A 24,577-nucleotide genomic window follows, 5' to 3' on the forward strand; every position below is an offset into this window, starting at 1 on the left:
AAAAATTATGTCATTACACTTGTTATTACAGTGTACTTCATATGATTATTATTAACTCGGTTATGTTGAACCATATGGATAATAAATTTGGCAACCACTCATTGTAATATAAATGGTCTTCAACAGGTACTCTGGGCAGGATTTAGCTCGCTTTAGGTGCTTGCATTGCAGGATCGAACCACCTTGGAGGATCCATTCAACGGATTGGTTTTTCTTGTTCCAACCAGTGCACCACAACTGGTCAAAGGCTGTGGTATGTGTTTTTCTGTCTGTGGGAAAGTGCATATATAAAAGATCCCTTTCGTGAGGCTTTCGTGCATTTTTTTAACACATTTGGCTAGCACACTTGTTGCACATTGGTTCCTAATGATACTTGTCATTTTGTTTTTTTCTAAATTGTTTAAATCATTAAATTTAAGAATATGCCACAATGTCAACACCTACAATGAAAAAAGCTGGGGTGAGTGGGAGGTTACCTTATTTTTAAAAAATGAAGAAAAAAAGTAAAAAAATATCTACCAGCCCATAACATATATCGCTGTGTAGTAGCCGACTTTTCAAGCATCTAAACACCATTATGAGAAGAGGGGTTGGCCAATACACAGTCATCAAGAAAATGTCTAAGAAAATACAACGAAATATTGGTGTGTACGGAAATACAATACTGACAAAAACTTATCTGTCAATCTAGGCTTCAAAACCTTATTGTTGCGTTATTTAACCAGTATTTTTAACAGCCTCTATCAATTAATTTTGTCGAGTATATTTTTAACTTTTAATCTGGAGTAACAACCTACCAATAAATATACTATGGTATTGCATCTCACCTTATTATCATGATTAAAGTACATGTACCAGTCTATCAAAAATAGATTATTAACTGAATTGCCTGTATGATTTTCCCCCTCACTTCACATTCACACACACCACCCACACACACAAACACACTTGACCCAGTGTGCCACTGGAGTAGAATAAATAACAAGCAAACAAATAATAAATTGCAGGTTTATTTTTGACAACCACGAATACTGCTCTACAATATTTTACATTACATTGCTCAGTGGAACAAATAAAAACAGATGTTATCACTAACAACAGGATGTTTGCAGGTTGCTCGTTGTTTTGGCACCAACTGAAAACTTCCTTCTGTTTTGGTCCAGTTTATGATAATCCACCAAGAAATCATGTTTCTTCACTAACAGATGGCAATAGACCTTTCCAAATTAAAAAACAAAACCCATCCCATGAAAAATGCTGCCATCTCCAAATAATGCCTGTATATATGTAAATACTGTAGAATGTTAAAACTGCAAAGGGCTATAACTCCAGGAAATAAAATGACTGATCAGTGTGGGATATCGACCAATCAATTGTTTAAAAAACAAGAGAAAGTTATATGACAAAAACAATGGTGACAGAGATATAATTACCAATACAAAAAACAAAAACAAAAAAACAACCCCAACCCAGGTAATAAAATTAACTTGGTCTGTCCAGATTTCAATGTGAAATCATGAAAAACTATTTGGTTTTTTAAAATTATATATTATGTTATATTTTGTTGATTGTTCCGGCCCTTTTTATTTAAATATTTGTCTATTCTGTTATATTTTCTTGATTGTTCCGGCCCTCTTTATTTAAATACAGTCGAACTTCGTTAACTCGAAGTTGAAGGGGATGACGAAATAGTTCGAGTCTCAGGGAGTTCGAGTTTTCGAAATTCGTACAGCAGACCCCAAAGTGAAACTGCATTGTAGTATTATCATTTCGTTGATATCGGAAGACACGTTTGCTGCTCCATCCCTGTCCCCAACACAGATGTTAGCACATTCCTTGTGTGTATATGATAAAACTAAGTAAATATTAACAGAAACGAGATAAATCCAATCAATTTGACGTACATCTCTATGTACTTTTATTGTATTTATTAATAAATTAAAATACTGGATGTCGATTAGCACTAAGTACGTTGGCTATCCCCCCATTTCTGGGCCCTTCGCCAGATTGCTTGGATGACAAGAAAGCGTGACTATTAACCGATCTGGCTATACCCCCATTGCCGGGTCCTTCCCCAGATTGCTCGATCTCTGAAGTATCAGTTTCTAACATGACTAGTAATGAATCATTTTGAATTCATACTTAAATAGCAAATAACAAATTTGACATGATTCACTCGTTTAAGAGAAAAAACAACCAGCATTAATTGTTAATACAACAGTTCTTTGAAGATTACAAGACTATCCGTACTTTGTGTAATGAGGCCTACTGCTGTGTACAAACACCGACAACCAAATGCAGGCATGTAGGATCATTTCGTTCCGCATAGTCGGCGATCTATTATTCTGTAATTACCGAGTGTATCATCGATAGCCGAGACCAGTCGGGGCACTCACGCTTGGCTTGGGTGACAATTCATTTTTCTTTAAAGTATTACCGGTACAGTTAAAAGGCTCAGTCACTCCACAAACTTCGAGTTTTGGAAGTGCAATATCCCTTAATTTTTTATGGTGGGACCAAAAAATTACTTTGAGAGATAAGAGTTTTTCGAATGTTCGAAGTTTGAGTGTTCGAAGTCTGTTATTACTAGTTTGTATAGCAGTTCGGCCGGGACCGCCGTTTCACTTCGAGAGATCGACATTTTTGAAAGATCGAAGTTTGAGTTATCGAAGGTCGACTGTATTTGTATATTCTGTTATATTTTCTTGATTGTTCCGGCCCTCTTTATTTAAATATTTGTCTATTCTGTTATATTTTCTAGACTGTTCTTGACCTTTATCTGTAAATATTTGTAACTATTTCTCTTTCTTTGTCAAAATTCATTTAAACAAAACTTTTTTTGTTTTTAAACATGTTATCCACTGAGATGTTTGCAAAAGCACAATGTCTTCAGAATTTGACAAAAGCATACCTGAAAGCAGACCACAATGGATTTATACATCTTAATTAAGTAACACTGCCTGGGATTAATTATTTATAACAATAATTACACTTAAATACATAATTTGTAGTCCAATAATCCAAATATTTAAAATGAGAGCAAACTTCAGACGGGGACCAGACAACTCGGCCCGGGGGACAACTCGGCCCAGACAACTCGGCCCCGTGTCCGAGACATCTCGGCCCCGTGTGATAGTATGATAGTTGGCCATGTTGTAGTATTGTACTATAGTACTAAAAATGTATTCTTTATAAAAGAAAAACAAATAGGTACTTTAAATATTGCACAAATATACAAAACATCTATATTCCCACAGGAATCTGATATTTTTTAACTCCAGAGAAAGTAGCCATTTTATTTTGCTTTATGAAGAAAGCAAGAAAAAGTATCACCTATACAGTGTTAAAGTTTTTATTCCTGTTAAAAATGAAAATTTGGAAAATTACTTTGTATGAAAGTTTAAACACATTTACTGGTATTTAGTTTTTCGTAAATGTTTGGTGGTAAAAAGGATGTTTTTAAAGTTTTAAATCAAAATCATTAACACTATTCATATAAATAACATTTTCAATACAACTGTTATCAATTTGCTACAAATCTCAATAAAAAATGGAACTTTGCATGCAATATATACCTAAACATACAAATATCACACCTCACTTTATACAAAAAATGTAAGACTGGTAGAAAAAAGTACATCTTTCACAACAAAATACTGATAGATCAACTTGATAAAAATGTAAAACAAAGTAGTACAAAAATGATAGTAAAAATGTAACCGATAACAAACAATAACTACCATCAGATTTAATAAAAAGAATACCTTGTATTAAAAAAAACACTGTCTATTATGGGCACCTCAGATATGTCCTTTACATCAAAGTATTTTTCACTCTATGTAATTACAAACAACTTTCTGATTTACTCAATTCTGATTGAATAATATCACTGAAAAAAATAGAATGTTATCCATTGATAAAGTACAAAAAAAAAACATTACAATGGAACGCACTGGCGTAGGAAACGGGGGGCAACTTATCAGATATTTTGCTTTATATTTGCTTTATAATAGTGTAAAAGTGTGTAAATATAAAAGTGTGCCCCCCACCCCCTTTTTGGCACCTTCCTACGCTTGTGGGTCACTTCAACGCCATTATGGAAAAAGAATCATCACAAGAACAAAAGAAACATATTCATGAGTATTTTAAACTATACAAGTTGCATGGACACATTTTACTGGAGTGACCTTAATAAAGAGCTGGACAACAGTGTATATACGTGCACAATTTCATAAGTGTATTGCCAACTAAATGCTTGATCCAAGATTTCTTTGTAAATCATCAAGTTATCATTTCAAAGACCACATGCGATCTAACACTTTTGACTTCGACTATCTTTCTCTCTGTCAGCAGTCAATTTTTTTTGCATAGAAAACATTTTAAGAATAACATTGACTACCACAAATGATTTTCTATGAGGGAACCAATTTAACTGCTGATTTATAAGATATTTATTTAAATAACACGAGAAAATCTTTAGTAAATTTTCACTATTATTCATGTTTAGCAGACTGAATAGAGAAGAACAGTAGATGTGTGGACAAGTTAAGCATACATGCACCCGTGAGAATCATTATCAATTCATATACTGTACATTAGACTTGTGCTGGTCTGACCTGCGCCTTTTACACATTATGTCACTCACTTTCTCGCTACTAAAATGATCCTAAAAACAGGATCCTATTACACCCAAAACAGCCATTGCCCGGAATTTTCTTCTGTCAATTCTCCAGTTACTATTTTGAAAGTTTGTTTAAATAAGCAGTTAAATTGATGATCTATGATGAAGATTAATATCAGATGATGTGCTCTTATTATGATGTGCTCACAAGTACTAGTAAACTAGTGGTCGTAACACATACTAAAAATGAATAAATTCCAAGACTTAACTAAACAAGTTCTACAGCACATGCCCAAAACTGCAGGCATGTGGTAAATTGCATATACGAGTCTTCTCATGATGTAATTATGTAGTTATTTCTACAGTAGAATCTCAATGACTCGTATGCATCTGGATCGAATACTTTGCATTGTCCACAAAATTCTGAAATGCTCCTGCAGTGAACTTGAATATACATGTAGGTCAGATAAAATCTTTTACCAAATTCTGTTTTGGTTTATCAAGTCTCATTTTACTAAATACATTCAGCACCTGTATGAAATGTCCCTGCTGGCAGTAGCTAACTAATATAAAAATTACTGCTAGAGGATGCTAGTTTCAAATCACCATAGTGGTCCTCAATATTAGCTTATCTGTTACACTAAGTACTTTGTCGCTAATCATTTGTCTCATTTTCATATTTATTATTTACATGCATGTTCACTACGTCTCCAGTAGGATCACAAGGTTGTCTGAATGTCTATCGTATATCTGCAGAGGGTGAAACCAGTTTGTACACACTATCACATGACAGTATTCGAGCCAATGAGATTCTGCCATATTTGAGTTCAGTAACAATACAGCAGTACACAGTTTTCAATTTGAGCTTCTACATATGAAATTCCAAGATACTGTCTCATAATTAACACCGTGTATTGTTCCTCTGAAGTAAACTTAACCATAAAAATCTCAAAAGTGTCACTGAATTTTTTTTTTCTGTTGCTATATGATCAAATATTTGCTGAATAAAATTCTGATCTGGTGTTCAGAAAAGGCAAAAAAGATAACTCACTGATGATTAAAAATTGTTCTCAGACAAGTTTTCTACATTCATGTTATTGCTGTCTGTAACCATTCACAAACTTATCAACATAACAGAATATGTAACATTTTGAAATATTACAAATATATACTGTTTCAGTCAAAAGAAATAATACACTAAATTAAAACAAAAGAAATGGAAATTTAACTCGTTCAGCAGAAATACATAACAACATTTCAAAGATATTAAAAAATAATGTAGTTTCAACCAAAGAAATGAAAACCACAAATAAACATGATCGAATAAAATAAATTTTTTGTAAATGTAACTAAAGTATAAAAGAAGGCATCAACATTTTAACTGATATGAAATATGAAAAGCATCTGTAGTTTACATTTAGACACTGAAACTAAATTACATCCAAAGTAAACAATACTGAATGTTTAATATTGCTCAAACCACATTCTCTCTCCATGACCAGTTATAATGACTTGTTGTATGCATTCAGATTGTAAACTGATAATTCCACTATTGTAACGAGTTTAGTCACAAATAACCAAGCATATATCGTGAGTTTAGAACTAATCCAACTACACAAATTAGCCACTCTCACATAAATTTGCAAGATTTTTTTTTGTTCATACCCAGATGAACATAAAAGAAATAACAGACAATCCTTATAATTAAATTTAAAACATGCTTACTAATAACGTTAAAAGTGCATATTTTATTTGCAATTATTATTTTGATTCTATACAATAATACTCAATAAGACAAACTATCAATATAAAATGATGTCATCAGATATGACGTTTCCGGATGACGTTGAGTTCATCAAGAATTGAACAAACTCACATTGCTACAGCTGGACCAATGTGATGACGCTATATTGTAATGAATTTAACGGAAATTTAATTATATAAAGTTAAAGTTTGTTTTCTTTAACATCACCATTACAGCACATTGATTAATCATTGGCTATTGGATGTCCAACCCTTGGTAATTGATTAATCATTGGCTATTGGATGTCCAACCCTTAGTCATTGATTAATCATTGGCTATTGGATGTCCAACCCTTGGTAATTGATTAATCATTGGCTATTGGATGTCCAACCCTTGGTAATTGATTAATCATTGGCTATTGGATGTCCAACCCTTGGTAATTGATTAATCATTGGCTATTGGATGTCCAACCCTTGGTAATTGATTAATCATTGGCTATTGGATGTCCAACCCTTAGTCATTGATTAATCATTGGCTATTGGATGTCCAACCCTTGGTAATTGATTAATCATTGGCTATTGGATGTCCAACCCTTGGTCATTGATTAATCATTGGCTATTGGATGTCCAACCCTTAGTCATTGATTAATCATTGGCTATTGGATGTCCAACCTTTGATAATTGATTAATCATTGGCTATTGGATGTCCAACCCTTAGTCATTGATTAATCATTGGCTATTGGATGTCCAACCTTTGGTAATTGATTAATCATTGGCTATTGGATGTCCAACCTTTGGTAATTGATTAATCATTGGCTATTGGATGTCCAACCTTTGGTAATTGATTAATCATTGGCTATTGGATGTCCAACCTTTGGTAATTGATTAATCATTGGCTATTGGATGTCCAACCCTTGGTCATTGATTAATCATTGGCTATTGGATGTCCAACCCTTGGTCATTGATTAATCATTGGCTATTGGATGTCCAACCCTTGGTCATTGATTAATCATTGGCTATTGGATGTCCAACCCTTGGTCATTGATTAATCATTGGCTATTGGATGTCCAACCCTTGGTCATTGATTAATCATTGGCTATTGGATGTCCAACCCTTGGTCATTGATTAATCATTGGCTATTGGATGTCCAACCCTTGGTAATTGATTAATCATTGGCTATTGGATGTCCAACCCTTGGTAATTGATTAATCATTGGCTATTGGATATCCAACCCTTGGTAATTGTAAGTCTTCACAAGGAAATCGGTTACAGTTTTCCATTAGCATCAACAGATATTTTATATGCACTTTCCCACAGACAGAATAGCACATACCATGGCCTTTAACATTCCAATAGTGTGGGACTGGTTGGGATTGGGGAAAACCCAATCAGACAAAGGGTCTACCAAGGGGATTTGATCCTTTGACTCAAGCACCTCAGGTAAGCACTGATCTAACAAGATTGCTATGATTGGGTTTTTCATTCTGATACTTTTATTTCAAAATATTTCCCTATGGAACTTTTCCACCACAAATAGCAATGAATTTTGGCCAATCTTACGGGAAATACTACAAAATGACATGTATAAAAGGAATTAGAGGGAGATCCTAAGAAATGTCAAAAAACTAAAAATTGCACGTGTTAAGTCATTATAACTGGTTGCAGCATGAGAAAGCAGCTTTATTTGCACAACACAGCCAGTACACGTAACGACCGACAGTCGCACACAAAAGCAGTCACAACACGGTGTATGAATCTCTCTATGACACATGAACACAACCAGTCTCTAGAGTGGACCCCAAATACATTCTGACCTTGGTCCTCTTTACGTGTAATTTACAGTTACAAGAATTGTGATTTCCACCCCCGACCCTGCATCTAATTTCAACTTTTTATGTATAAAGTAATTTAATCCAAAATGCTGAAAACATATCTCTATGTGAACTGCACACCTACCAATTAATGCTGTCTACAAATTCTAACCGAGGCAGAACTGCAGATTAGATATGACTGTCACATCTTTGCCCAACATTTCGTCGCTGACTAATCAGTGTGAAGTCTGCGATAACATGGATGTGACAGTCTAAGTTGGTACATCTAAGCATTATTGAAGTATAAACCAGTTTACTGATTTTTAAAGATCATCTCTGCTTTTGTTTTCAATAGGTATCGTACCTTTTTTAGCTTTTGTTTCTAAATGGGAATCACACCTTGGAGTTACCGTATTGTTCCTATTTGTAGCGCCCGGGCACGATGCAAAACACAAAGGGGGCGCGCTAATTAGAGTACTAGAACACGTTTCGTAATACGTGTGAAAAATCCTCGTATCAAACTGTCAATGCGTCTGGCTCGCTGAGACATCAAAAGCTTTGCTGCCGAGTCACTCCACCAGTGACGTTTTCTTGTTGAAATGACGTAGCGTACCGTACATCGTCAGCTGATTTATCGAAATACATGGTACTGTGCACGTAGGCATACAGGGCCTGCGGAGTGTATTTGAAAGTGGGGTGGGGGAGGGGTGTGTGATTGAGACCCCTCATACTCGCCCACTTCATTTTGTCACCCAGTCTGAATATATTTTTATTTGAAAACACTCGATTCGGTAATCGTAAAACTCCGCCTAAACCGTTATTGCTACGATGGGTGAAAGAAGCATGGGCGGCAATCACCCCTGACATCATCAGAAAGTCTTTCAAGAAGTGTGGCATCACTAGTGCCTTAGACGGCAGTGAAGACTACCTTTTTAACTGCATTAATGATGATGACGATGGTGACGACCAATCTGACGGGTTTTCCCCTGAAGATGTGGAAATGGACGAACAGTTACTGGAAGCTATGAACGTGCCAGCTGTTCTATCCGACGACGATTCCACAGACGACGAGGATCATCAGTCAGACAGCACAGACTACGATAGCTCTGGCCGGTAGTTTGTAACTGACACGTTTCGATTGTCACTGTGTACACAAATTATTGTCATTTGACTCCAGTTTTAAGTTTAGTTAAAGTTAAATTGTTGACATTTGACTCGTTTGCAGTTTGCAGTTAGTTAAAGTTATCATTTACCCGTTTTTTAAACGGTGTTACGGTGTCGGTGTAAATACCTACCGGTATGTTTGTACTTCCGGTTTTGAACAGTGTTAACGGAGTGTCGTGCATTCATTCTGCGTGGAGATAACAGTGACATACATTTGATAAACGACATGTGTGACATACTGTTCGCCCATACTAGTGTCGTAGTGCTTCACCTGTTTGGATTTTATTTGTTTACCGATTATAATCATTGCAAGTCGGCAGTCAGGTAAGCCAGTTTTACTATTTTACGGGTACCGTTTCATGACACATTTCTCGTGATCATAGGGGGCGCTTATATTAGAGGGGGCGCTACAAATAGGAACAATACGGTATATAAATATAAGAAAGGGGTGGTTTGGCGATGGGAATAACTTGTGTTATACACTTGACCATGCGCTGCACATGAGTGATGTCAATTTGTTCCACTTCCCTAGTCAGTAGCAGATTTGCCATTTATACCTAGGGCCATGTATTGCAATTTCCAGTTTTGCTGGGGGCAATCAGTTAATCATTATATTTCAATTTTCCCCATCTTGGTTGGAATTAACCTGGCCTCCTGCTTCTAATACTCGGTCTTATAAATATATAATTCATCAACTAAATCATCTTTGTATTGAGAGCCAAAATTTAAACCATTGCCTTATCACACATTCTCATCTAGAAGTATGTTTTGTTTAACGACACCACTAGAGCACACTGATTAATTAATCATCAGCTATTGGATGTCAAACATTTGGTAATTCTGACAAGTAGTCATAAGAGGAAACCCGCTACATTTTTTCTAATGCAGCAAGGGATCTTTTATATGTACTTTCCCACAGACAGGATTGTGGTCAAGAATTACTGCTACACCCACCAACACAATAACACCATAACTATGTGGTGCACACATTCAAATTGGATGTTTTAAAAGCTTGGTACCCAACAGACAATAATCACATACATAATCACTATTTTCAAACTACTCATTACTTTATACACAACACCGATCAATTGTTAAATACTTGTAAATATGTTACAGCACAAAATTTACATTCAAATCCTATGAAGATGATTGATGGAATCTATTATGAATGAGATTCTATAAGAAATTTCAATGTAAAAACAAAAGAATCAAAAATAGCTGTTAGGCCAAAAAAACAGAAAAAAAAAAATTGGTCTCTGGTCAGACCAAAGTTCCAGAACTGATGCAGTGATGAGGGTTTTTTTTTTTTTTGTAAACATTTTTTTAAAGCATGGATTGCACAGAAATGGTGGGTATATTTGACACCTAAATAAGGGGCATATTTAATTTGAAATCAGAATGCATGTTCTAGTTCATGCACGATAGCATTTTGCCTCCAAATGCGGTTTTACGTCATAGCAAGAAAAGCCCAGCAAAAAACTACACCATAGTATGGGAAATTAAACAAATAAAATGTTGTCACACAAGGGTAAAAATCAACATGCATGCTGACCAGAGCCCAAAAATTTATTTTCTTTGGCCTTACTGTGGTTTAGAACATTCAAATTGGTGGTGGCATTTGGCACAAAATATTCTTAAATAAATATAATTGTAAAACAAGACATGTTCTTTATGGACATCCCAACAATGATTCATTAATGAATGGTGAAATAATGGTAACCAAGCAGAACTAATTTGACAAAATTAATAACAAGAACAAAAGTTGGGATATGTACACTGTTCTCTAAAACTTTGTGCTATTTCCATTCAAACTTTTATAAACACAATAGAAAACTTAAAAGAAAAACCGTAAGAACAGAAAATATCTTGCGCTTTTAAATGACTTAATACAGTCATTTTGGGTTTGATTTTCAATATTATAACCACAAAAATCTATCTTTCTAATTCAGTACAGCACACAGTTTACAAATCTAAGATGTGCTATATATATTTTTTAAAGAGACAGAATCAAATGTGCACAGTACAGTTTTGCACAAATAGATGTTATTATTTTAAACAAAAACACATTATGAACTATTTGTATAATATGCAAGCCAGGTATTTTCCAATAATTACCGAGTCATTAGGTGTTTGTAGAATAAAACCCCAGTTATAAAAGAGATGTAATGTCGATTCTGTCCCTTTAAATTTGATATTTAATGCCATATAATGTTATCTAAGATACACATTTCATACAATACCGAAAAACAAGACTCAAAATTCAAGTCTGTTTGTAAACACATTGCCAGAGAAAACTCAAAATTCAATAGGCCTTTTCTTCTTCTTTCTTTTCCTGGCTTCAATTTATCTTTTTCATAGATTTTTGTCTATGCAGAGTTGTTTCCGTTAGTAAAATCATTCTGTTGAATACTTCAATGTATTAATCTGTAACACCACAGTGCTGTAGTTATTTTTACTGGATCTTTGTTATTCCACAAATTTACAAATTTACCGATTACAAAGCTGGAAGAAACCTTTTTTTTTTTTTCTTGAGAATCCTGCTGCTGATGGTCTATTCGTATTCATAACAGTTGTTTTCTGTGATTTTCTTTGACCGAGACGACGGTGGTGTTCGGAACATCAGTTCGAGTCGAGCACGTGAAGCATTAGGCGAGGCCCGCGGAGTTGATGGTGCTCGGTGCAGGGATTCGTTCGACACTCGCCCTGACGATGATGGGGAGATCGGGGAGGGTGGGCGCTTGTACAGAGAGTCACCGAGAGGCTTGAAGGAATTCTGCGCATCTCGCGGCAACACGGGGCTGCGGTAGTGCGAGTCTTGGAGCATTTTAAATGATGGCGGCATATCTCGCTGATGAAACCGTGGACTCTGGCTTTCCTCAGGCACGCTTCGAAATGTTGGAGAACCGCACGTCTCGTCTGGTGTTTGAAAGGTATTCGGGAACGCTCTTTGCATGCGTGGACTCCGATATGGCGATTCGGGGGGTGAGCGGAAACGATGCACGTTGCTCATGTAGACGTCCCGTGAACTCTGTGGACTTTTGTAAGACGAGTCTGGCGATGATCGGAACGAATTGTTTGCCGTTGATGCCCTCGGTGACATTGGAGGCTTGTAATTGTAGAACCCCTCATTCGACAGTTTGAAGGATTTGGCCGATTCTATTGGAGAATTTGGTATCAAGGTGTCATCTGATGTCTTGAAAGAGTTCGTACACGTTGATTCTCTTGGCGAAGGTGATGGAGGGATACGGTAAATGATATCACTAGCCGTCTTAAAGGAATTAAGCGAATCTCTGTGAACTCGTGGTATTCGATAAAATCCATCAAAATTGGCTTTATTTATCGTTCCGTCTATATCTTCATAGTCGTGTGACCCGATATAGTCTCTAGGCTCGTCAAACATGTTTTTGGACTTTGGCATCATCGGTGGGGGTGCGACGTAAACGTTGGGTGTCATGTAACGTGATGAGTTGGTCAACATGAGACTTTTCTGTGCCTGCTTCTGCTGACGTCGGTATTGAGTGTACATGAAGATGACCATACACAGGAAGACGAAGCCGAATGTACAGGCAGTTATAATGAGAAATTTACTCATCTCGTCTATTGATGGAAACGTCACACCTGAAAGAAGCAATATTAATTATGTAAGTACTAAAATCTGCTAAATGAAGGGAAATGATGAAAACTTAAAAAAAATATTCATTTCATGAATACTTCAGGGCTTCTAGATTATGGTAGCCCAACTCCCATGGCTAGTGATATTCAATGTTGGGTTAGTAAATAACTACTATCGCATTGCCCGACGGCTAGTGAAAACAAAATGTCAAAAGTTGCAGTTAAGTCTATTTTGTAAGTATGAATATCCTGCTCTCACCCCAACATTAATGTTTTTAAGCTCTATCTCCCTCTTTAGGTGACATCTCTGATTATTACTATTATTTAGTAAAACTGTATTAACTTATAGTAAAGTAGGGCTAGTGAATTTTTAATCCTGGCTAGTACATTTTGAAATCACTGATTCCATGGCTAGTGGATTGTAAAAAAAATTCTAGAAGCCCTGACCTCTCTACCTATATGTATTTACCTGTGTTACAATGTACGTATCTGATTGTCCTAATAGCAATGATCAGCTGAAATCTTCTAACGAGTCATGAGTATCCATTTACAGTTACGGTACTCATTCCCTTTAGTGAATGTGGGCATGATAATAGCTTTCCTTCCCTGTGATATGAACATTAAAACAAACGGAAAAAAATATTAAATTTACTTCAAATTTTTTCTTCTACTAAATTGCATTTGTTAAAACACTCAATATATATGTTGGAAACTTAACTCAATCTATACCATGTCTTAGGGCAGATCTAGGGGTCATGGGTCCCGACTCCAGCCCCCACCCCCCCTTCAAATTTGACAAGTGCCACCGTAGACCTTTGGAAAGACAAAAGAGGTTGTTGCAATGGTGCCCCTTTTAAAATTTTATTGTGCCTTTTTCGTTCTGGATCCTCCCCCCCCCCCCCCCCAAAAAAGGTTAGATCTGCACCAGATGTCAAAATATTGTGTAATGCTTCCATTTGTAAAATGAAGGGAGAGACCTTCACATAGGCTATGCCTGTTGACCAATCCCATTTTAATGTGTACAATACAATAAATATTATTTTGACTATGTGAGAACAGATTTGAAAAAAAAGAGTCATACATTGTTTGACGGTGATGGATCCCTCCTCCCTGGTGAAGCCCTCCGAACACATGTGACATTCAGTGTGCATCTTCTGCTCCTGGTAGTAACCACGGGAACACAGCACACACCGCTGGATTGTCGAATTCAGATAGCTGCCAGCGGGACACGCAACTAAAACCAACATAACATAATTTAATATAAAGTTTTAACAGTCTTTAACTGAATGAACTCTTCTTAAAAAATTATTTTTCATGTTAAGTCACTCACTGATAAAAACACATTAACATATGCAAGTAACATTTATAAAACAGTGATGAAATTGTCACAGGGCAAAAATGCAGAAAACTTAGTAATTATATGCAGATAACCAGATACAGAAACTGATGGAAGCAACTGATGTATTGTATTTGTTATTTTGGTTTTGTTGTAAAGTAATAACAATAAAATACTGTATGTTGTCAAAGACCAATTTCATGCTGTGACAGATAACCAAACTGATGGAAACAAAAGACATTGTGTCTTACTGTTGGTTTTTGTTAAAGAGACTGTCCTGATTTCGCTGCCATTGTAATCATATTTTTTCGACTAATAGAGCTCTTTAACGACTAAAATACATATTATTTACATTTTCTTGTTCAGAATGTCAAGTGCAGGCCATAGGATTTCAAATTACATGGGAAACACTTTTTCAGTTCCATGCCTCGTGATAATGGGAATCCATCGGAAATCCATCGGGAACCCATTGGAAACTATTGTTAGGTTCTGCTGAATAGTCGTACTTGATATAATAATCATGGAAAACGAAATATCGGTGCCGTAATTTTACCGACACGGTACTGGAAACAATTGTTTCCGTAGAATCAAAAGGCCTGAAGTGTTTGAATATTCATTGTATTTCTGGTCCAAACTGGATTTTACCTTAAAATAAACTTGTATAATATATATTAAGACATAAAATGAACAACTACACACATTAGGACAATCAGAAATGCATTGGATATACAGACACTGATATTCTAAACAAATTAAATTTAATACATAAAACATTTACTTGCTCCATTAGTCAGAAAATGTTACAATAGCAGCAAATTCAGGACAGTGTTTTTAATTAATAATAATAAAATATTCCGTGATGTCACTGACCACACCCGTCATCATAGACCATCTCTCCATGGTGACAGACCCATGCTAGCGGTGACGTCATCACTGTGCCGGGAACCGTTGTGTAGTGTTGCTTGTCGACTACTATCGACAGGGCTGCGGCCAGTTTCATCAGCTCTATCTTGATATTGAAGAGAATCGCCTCCACCTGACTCCGGCTGAAACCAGTACTGAAAGTAAATAAAAATATATATGTAAAAAATAAATATATAAATTTCTGTACAAATAATTAAATAAAAGAAATACTGAAAAAAAATCGAAAAAAGAAATCCAGTAAATATATATTGTAAACTGGATTAATATTGCGCACCTTAGCGCATGTTCGCAATGTTTAAATTTCATGAATAACTGTTAAAAATAATGTGTATGAAATAATGCGTGCATATAAATTTCACAACTTGAGGTTGGGCGTGAATGACGTGAAACTAATATGTACACAATTTTTTCCCGGTTTACAGTAGGCCTACTGAAATTTAATGCAAAAATACAGAAAATTAATTCAAATATAACATCATAAAGAAAACAAATACTGAATCTATAAATACATAAAATAAACACTGAAAATTATCACTTATCATAATTTAAAAAATCAACACTGTAGTAAAAAAATTTTTTTTAGAATTTACTGATATTCAAACTTACACATGTATTAATTAAGATATACATACCAAATTCTTAAAATGTTTAATAACAAAATGATCAAAATGGTTCCTTTTTAAATGTTTGGCAGTGTTTTGGTCTTCTTGTTTTTTTGCATTGTATATGCATCATGACAGAACTTTCCACTAACACCAAAAATACGTAAACAAAATATTAATAAAAGCCATCCACATTATGGAAAGAACAGCAGGAAACACAACTAAGGCACAAAACACACCGGGTCTGGGTCTGGGTCTGGCGAATATGGTGCCAGTCCAAAATGAAACAAATTGAATCGAATGTGACAAAACATACCTGTAGCGTCTGTGCTGACGTCAACTACAGATCTGGCAACAGACGTCATAGAACATGTGCTATTTTTTTCACACTGCCAGACTCGAACCTCACTCATTAATTTTTCTTAATAATCAACAGGAAAGCTATATATTAAACAATGTGGATTTCTTATACTTATTGTTGATGTTTATAGAAGTAAATTTATCTAAATATATGAACACATTAATATATATTGATAACACGTTACAGTTACAGACCCAGACGTCAAAATACACCAGTGTCACCCACGCCAGACCCAGAATCAGATCTGGTATGTTTTGGGTGTAACCTGTTATCAATGGTTATGTTCCATTTGATAGAACAACAGCAAACACAACTGACCTGTTATCAATGGTTATGTTCCACTAACACCAGTAAACACAACTGACCTGTTATCAATGGTTATGTTCCATCTGATAGAACAACAGCAAACACAACTGACCTGTTATCAATGTTTATGTTCTACTAACACTAGTAAACACAATTGACCTGTTATCAATGGTTATGTTCCACTAACACCAGTAAACACAACTGACCTGTTATCAATGGTTATGTTCCATCTGATAGAACAACAGCAAACACAACTGACCTGTTATCAATGTTTATGTTCTACTAACACCAGTAAACACAACTGACCTGTTATCAATGGTTATGTTCCACTAACACCAGTAAACACAAATGACCTGTTATCAATGGTTATGTTCCACTAACACCAGTAAACACAACAGACCTGTTGTTCCACTAACAACAGTAAACACAACCGACTGTTATCAATGGTTATGTTCCACTAACACCAGTAAACACAAGTGACCTGTTATCAATGGTTATGTTCCACTGTCATCCATGAAAACACAACTGACTTGTTATCAATAGTTATGTTCCACTAACACCAGTAAACACAACTGACCTGTTATCAATGGTTATGTTCCACTAACACCAGTAAACACAACTGACTTGTTATCAATGGTTACAGGCCCGTACGCAGGGGGGGGGGGGGGGGGGGGGGCGTGCGAGGGGTGCATAAGCACCACCATAGTCTGCCGAGGTCCATCCGTGGATATGTAAAACAAATAAAAATAGTCCGACGATGTGACAAATTTACTTCCCAGAATGCAGAAAAATGCACCTCCTGCTTTCTAGATTTAAAACAATTTCGGGGGAGCATACCCCGGACCATTTGGGCCGTCGATTACGCACCCCCCATATAAATTTCTGAGTACGGGCCTGGGTTATGTTCCACTAACACCAGTAAACACAACTGACCTGTTGTCAATGGTTATGTTCCACTAACACCAGTAAACACAACTGACCTGTTGTCAATGGTTATGTTCCACTAACACCAGTAAACACAACTGACCTGTTGTCAATGGTTATGTTCCACTTGACTCGGAACTTGTCCTCCACATATCGTCTCTTGTTGGTGTGGTCGGGTCCGCAGTGAATGGTCATGTTGCTGAAGCGACACTCGGCCCACGTACAGAGGTTCCTTGCATCCAGGTACTCGAGCACGGCGGTCGACAGCTCGGAGATCAGGGTCGTGTCGTGCGGGTTACACGGCCCGTTGAAACTCACACTGAACTCTTGGTGAACCGTCGTCGGTTTTCTTTTACCTGCACGCAAAAAAACCCAGAGTAAAAGTAATTTACCACATTTGGAAATTCAGACATATAGTCTTAGAGAGGAAACCTGCTATATTTTTTCATTAGTAGCAAGGGATCTTTTATATGCACCATACCACAGACAGGATACACATACCACAGCCTTTGATATACCATGGTGCACTGGCTGGAACGGGAAATAGCCCAATGGGCCCACCAATGAAGATCGATCCCAGACTGACTGCGCATTAAGCAGACACTTTACAACTGGGCCATGTCCCACCCCACCCCGTTATAAAGACCAATATCTTAAAGACCGGAATATTTCCGTATACTTTCAAAGTCAAACTACTCTGTTATTAAAACATTAAGACCACCCTGCTATTACGGATTGTGACCAGTAAAGTCAGACCCAGTGGTAATTTTCAGTGCATTTGGACACCACAAATGTGACCACAGCATTTACTTGTCATGTCACATAAGCTACAAACAACAAATAACATAGTAAAATGTTGCCTAGTTGTACACATTATGGTGTTAAAGTTAATTGCAGGTATATGTGTTACTCAAACTAGTAATTAAATAGTCTGATATCTAGTTAGTTGGAAAGATTACTTTCGAACGTATTTCCTAACAATAGCTTGTTTCGAATTCCAGGTCTTTTTCGTTTCGTGCTAGTATAGATTTACCCCTCCCCCATGTATTTATTTATTTATTTATTTATTTATTTATTTTGTTTTGTTTCTTTGTTTGCTTATTTATTTATTAATCAATTTATTATTGTGTGTTTTAACCATTATATCTTCTTCTCCTATATTTCCCAGTCCTTTCCATTATATGCGTCATAGCAATTTGTTTGGTTTTTTACCAATCTTTAATTTATACAGAAACATTACAAATTCATTTATGTATCAAATTGTTATATGTGACTATATAACATTATTATACTACAAATTTGATATATGTACTTGTATATAAATTATATTACTTTGATGTAAGGCCATGAATTCAAGGCTCCCCAACCATGATATGGTCCGAATGGACTGGGGAAAATAAATATTTAAAAAAAGAAAGAAAAAAAGATTACTTTCGAACTAGAAGGTTAATTTATGGAAGGTACGGCGCAGTCAGTTTATGGTATACCTTGCACACAATAATGTTGAAAAGTAACAGTTACACATAGTAACATTTTTTTTTTAATAAAAACAAATGCCATACAATCCTAGAACTTTATTTTCACAGAAACTGACAACAAATGCAACGAATAGCTGCAATCAGTCAAGTAAGACAGAAGTCACAACTGTCCCAGTGGACTTGATTATTCTTGCATTTCAATGTAAATGTCAATACGCCGTCAATACACCTATTACTTTTATCAGTTTAGACATTGTTGACAACAACCAGAAAGGAGGGTGGGACATAAAATTTGCAATCAATATTTTCCAAACAATCATGATTTCGAATGTTGGTAATTCAGTATTAGGACAATCCCAAAATTAAGATCAATTGTAATAAGTCCCGTTGATAGTCGTAATAGCGGAGTTTCATTACATATATATACATTTTCAGTGCAATCAAAGTATGTGATATTTTTCAGATAACATACTTTAAGAATTTGATAACCTTGCAAATTAGATGTAAATTAAGGTCACGGCACTATGTTTATTGACATTTGAGTAACCGTACTAAGATGACACTCTTATAATTGATGTATGCATTCATAGTCATCAAAGAAAAACATTTCAATTGCAAATTTACACTGAAAACCATCCAGCGTTCTGAAAACAAAAACGTTAAACACTTGTTTATTTTTATGTAAGGATATCCATAAAAACATCATTCAGGTTTGACATCATTTCCATTCAAAAAGATACTGCATCACATATTCTTACGTCATTTGAATATCGGTAATGACTGATTGGAATTAAAGTTGCGTATAGAGTTTACAAAAACACGTATTAAGCTTGAGATTATGTGATAAAGAGATTATTACCCTTGTGTTTTTCGGTATCATCAATATAATATATTAGGAATTAAAGTAATGTATTATGCTTGCCAAAGGCTTGCATAATACAATATTACTCTGATAATATATACAGTGAAACTCCTCAACCGGACACTCTCAAACCAAGTAAAAAGTCCGGTTTTAAGAGGTATCCGGTTTAGAGAGGTTCTCTTATGTACAGATATTTTAAAAAGGGCCCATGAGGGTTTTGAGGGGATTCTGGTTTTCAGAGGTTTCACTGTGTACCATTTTGGTTTTGTTACATTTTAAGTATATTCATTATTAGATTTTAAGTATATTCATTATTAAATTTTAAGGATGTTCATGATTAGATTTTAAGTATGTTCATGATTAGATTTTAATTATGTTCATGATTAGATTTTAAGTATATTCATTATTAGATTTTAACGATGTTCATTATTAGATTTTAAGTATATTCATTATTAGATTTTAAGGATGTTCATTATTAGATTTTAAGGATGTTCATTATTAGATTTTAAGTATGTTCACTATTAGATTTTAAGGATGTTCATTATTAGATTTTAAGGATGTTCATTATTAGATTTTAAGTATATTCATTTTAAGTATATTCATTATTAGATTTTAAGGATGTTCATTATTAAATTTTAAGGATGTTCATTATTAGATTTTCAGCATGTTTATCCTGTTTGAGAAAAGTAGACAGTTATATTTTCTGAGAGCAGTGAGATGTTTAACTGTAAGCAATAGTAAGCAGCAGGCACAGTAAAACTTCTTGTCTGCTGCCTTCTAATAAACACTTTGGACTTTATTTGGAATGTGCAGAACAAATTAAACTATTCATGTGATGTATTCATGTTTTAAAAGCAATGACCCTAGTTCTTGAGGTACATACAAATCATATTTCATATTTCACATTAAATGCAATTTGAACTTTCCTTATTAAATTGCTGAAAAGTTATTTTGAATATCATATCATATGCCTGTTTTGCTGACCTACTGCTACTTTGGATATTTGGCTAATTGAATTTGGCTGCAAATTTTAAAACTCAGTTTGCCTAATTCCTAATAATTTTTGGGGATCCAGCTTAAACCATACCTAAAATGTAAGACATAGGTCAGCACACATTACAACTTACGTAAGCACGGCTCTTGTGAAGTCATCAGAGTAGTGAGACGTACAACATCCTCAACAATGAGACAGTTGAAAGATCGGCCGAACACACCAACCGGGTTCACGACAAAATCGTTCTCACACACAATGTAGCAGTTTTCTACCGGTGCTGGGTCATGGCCACAGACAAATGCACCATTTTTAATCGTTGGCAAATTGCATTGTTTTTCTGAAAGATTCAAATGGATAATTAAAAGCTACCATTTTGAGTATATTTATATTATTTCGCAAGTTAATTAGGCTACAGCAATATTTTTTAAAGATTAATATTTCTTTCTTCTTTTTACAGCTGTGGCAATCTGATTATGGCGATGACATCTACTGTCTACCATCTGCCATAGCCAATTTGTTTACTTACTGTTTTTGTTTGAACCAAAGAATGCACATTGTAAGAACTGTAGTATCTAACAAACTGTTGAGAAAAATATATTTCTTTAAAACCTACTTGATTTCATTAAGCTATTTAGAAATATCTTTAAAACCCCCCAACGTAAAACAATAATAATAATAATAATAAAATAAAAATAATAAAAATCCATAAATGTTTTTGTTGTTACCTTGTATGACTGTGACAGTGAAGTTACACGTGGCCATGTTTCCTGCGCGGTCGATGGCCGTATACCTGACCAGAGTCGACCCTTGTTGGAACTCAGAGTCGGATTTGTGTGTGCCCGACAGTGAGGCGATGCCCACGTTGTCCACGGCAACAGGGTTCAGGAAGAGAACCCGCTCTGTGTGACGCTGCGTTTTGATGACCAGATCGCTGGGACAGTAGGTGAACTTTGGCGGAACCAGATCTGTAATATAAATAATTCATACCAATGGCCACCACAGACTACTGTTGACAAGTTAGCAAGGTCCCAATCATACCACATACCCTATACTATGAGGCTTGAAATCAGGGACTAGATCCAAGGTCAACCAATAGTTGATAATATATGGAACCTTTAAAACGTTAAGTATACATGTACCAAGAATAAAAACTATTTTTCTCTTTGTGTTACAAAAAGGATATTACAGATGTTAAGATAAATCCATTTTTATATTAACGGTAATTTTGAGAGGCCTATGTAATTTCTGCACATATAGTAATAAGTACCTTCAAAATTTTAATTATACATACTATCAAAAAGAAACTATTTTCCTCTCTATGTTACCAAGGTGTATTAATCTATATATTCTGATAAAGGCAATTTTGATATGCCTGGGCAATAACTGAACATATGGAAAGCTGGACTGGTCATATCCTAAAATTTTCAATTGCCCACCGGGCAAGTAACTTTCAAATTTCACTTACCCACAAAAACATTAACTCATCCCAAAATGTAAGCAGCTTAAATCACATGAAGCAAAATTGGAAATGAGTTTATGATTTTTTTAAACTTTAACACTTTCCTTTAGAATGATCATCAAAAATATGCTACTTTGGGTAAATGCTTTTACAATGAATAACATTATTATTTTTTAAAAATTGGGGGGGGGGGGGGGGGGGGGGTCTGGGTTGTTTTGTTGTTTTTTTGAAAGGGGAGGGTTCATAACGGACAAGTTTAAATATTAAAAAAAGTATACCCTTCTATTTTTCAAGATACATTTTACTTGTAGATGCAGAACATTCCATTTCTGGACATTTAATTTTCACAATTTTCAGGGGGAATATACCCTCAGTTTTCCTTAGAAATTCCAGCATTTTGGCACTCTCAACTTGAGTCCGACACACAGACTCAGTCGGAGAATGCTTTGATCCGGTTACCAATTTTCCTGCACGCACGCCTACTCACTGTTCTTTAACATTTAGTCAATTAAATGTTAACTACATGTATATTTAATACATCAATTTAATTGGGAAACAAATGCGAAAACTTGCAGATGGACAACCTAATTTCGTAATACAAAATGCTACATTAGTGAAAAACCGACCGTGCGGTGGAAATTCCCTGACCTCATTTTACGTCAAACATGTGTTGAACGAGCTCACATAGATAAAGTGAAAACTAACTTTACAAAGAGTCTACTTATCCATTTTAGTAATGTGCTGGATTGTAATGTTCTAAACAGCTTTTTCTTGATTCTTCAACTTTTCAGCAATTTACTTCACGGACATCAACATAAAATACCATGAGTTACAAATAAATGCCTAATTTCTTAAATGCCTTCAAAATGGAGGGGCACTTATTCAAAGACGTGGGCCTACTTCCGGTCAAATACGGTACTCGGTATAACAATCAGGGGCCTCACACACACCCACGTACGCATGCATGCTTGCTGCAGACTACAGAATTACAAAAATTGCAATGTTTGGAAATTTTGGGTCCCTGGTGGAATTACTGAACTGTAAATTTTGCTCGTCCGAGCAACTTTTTACTTGTCTGGAGCAAGCGGACGAGTACTTTTGGCCAGCCCTGGAAAGCATATACAGTGAAACCGCTCTAAACCGGACATTCATGGTACCATGAAAAAAGTTAAGTGTTATGGAAATTCCAGTTTAGAGATGTTTCTGTTCTGTATGAATATTTAAAAAAGGATCACAAAAACCATCAGATTTTGAGGGAATTCCAGTTTACAGAGCGTCCGGTTTTGAGGAGTTTCACTGTATGTTGAAAATACTAATGACCCACATACCGTCAATGAGGACCTGGAACTGACAGGTCGTCTTCTGCTTCCAGTTGTCCTCCGCCTGAAACACGACTGTCTGTTGGCCGTCCTGGCCATTGGCCACCCACTCCAAGGTCACCTGGTCCTCAATGATCGGGTAGTTGGACGTGATGGGCAGGCGGTTACCATAGGAATCCCGAGCCACCCATGCCGACACTGGAAGCTTTACTTCCTTCGTCTGAGGTGACAATGACATCACCATGACATCGCCATGGGGACAGCCATCAAAATAAGGTTTTCCTGAAAGTAAAGGTAAGATGATTTAAGATTTAAAAACTACTGGTTATTTGCATGGTAAAAAATAAGCATAAAGTTAATATCAAAGATAATCCAATATTTGCATGCTAGTTATGATGTATTAATTTTAATTTCATATTTCTATGATCTTATGATACCTACAGAAAAATAGTTCCGACCAGATGGAAAAAAGACACCTGCTCTATGAAGTTACATTCAGAAAAATTACCAATTGCTTTTTTCTGATCACCATTTCCTTCAACAGGTATCAGAAATGGAACACTGCTGGTTACTTCAGTTGTCATGGTGACAGTTTCCTCCTCGGGATAATCACTGGAAGTTGTAATGACATCATCACCTACAGTGACTTCTGACCCCAAGAGAACGGTGTTCCCCGAATGGTTGAAAACATTATTTGATTTTGGCGCTGGTGTGGTGATTTTGACAACAACGGTTGATGCTTCTGTTTTTGGGGTCGTTTCTATAACAAATATAAAAAAACAAAAAACTCTTAAAATGTTTATAACTCAAGCATGTTTTTTGTTAAAAAACTAAAAAAGTAGTCATTTAATATGGTGCAGTGGGTTCAATTGTCTTCAGGGGAGCGGGATTTAACTCAGTCAGTTGAGTGCTTGCTCGAGGTGCTTGCATCGCAGGATCAAACCACCTCGGTGAATCCATTGCATTCAGATGATTGGTTTTTTTCTCGTTCCAACCAGTGCACCACAACTGGACAAAGGCCATAGTATGTGCTTTCCTGTCTGTGGGAAAGTACATAT

The 24,577-nt window shown here is 35.7% G+C and overlaps 1 protein-coding gene across 1 annotated transcript in view; it reads right to left on the reverse strand.

Moving 5' to 3' along the window:
* Nucleotides 1-10,577: 10,577 nt before the first annotated feature.
* The window catches only part of LOC121389163, a 31,832-nt gene continuing 17,832 nt past the window's right edge, over nucleotides 10,578-24,577 (reverse strand). The window contains exons 14-21 of the mRNA XM_041520771.1: nucleotides 24,028-24,279; nucleotides 23,529-23,801; nucleotides 21,467-21,706; nucleotides 20,875-21,078; nucleotides 17,511-17,763; nucleotides 15,161-15,348; nucleotides 14,036-14,188; nucleotides 10,578-12,960 (exon numbers count right to left, since the gene is read on the reverse strand). Of these exons, the coding sequence (XP_041376705.1) occupies nucleotides 11,894-12,960; nucleotides 14,036-14,188; nucleotides 15,161-15,348; nucleotides 17,511-17,763; nucleotides 20,875-21,078; nucleotides 21,467-21,706; nucleotides 23,529-23,801; nucleotides 24,028-24,279 (2,630 nt within the window). The 3' untranslated portion in view covers nucleotides 10,578-11,893. The remainder of the gene's footprint in view (nucleotides 12,961-14,035; nucleotides 14,189-15,160; nucleotides 15,349-17,510; nucleotides 17,764-20,874; nucleotides 21,079-21,466; nucleotides 21,707-23,528; nucleotides 23,802-24,027; nucleotides 24,280-24,577) is intronic.

This window comes from Gigantopelta aegis, chromosome 14, assembly GCF_016097555.1.
Source record: "Gigantopelta aegis isolate Gae_Host chromosome 14, Gae_host_genome, whole genome shotgun sequence".
Taxonomy (NCBI): Eukaryota; Metazoa; Mollusca; class Gastropoda; order Neomphalida; family Peltospiridae; genus Gigantopelta; species Gigantopelta aegis.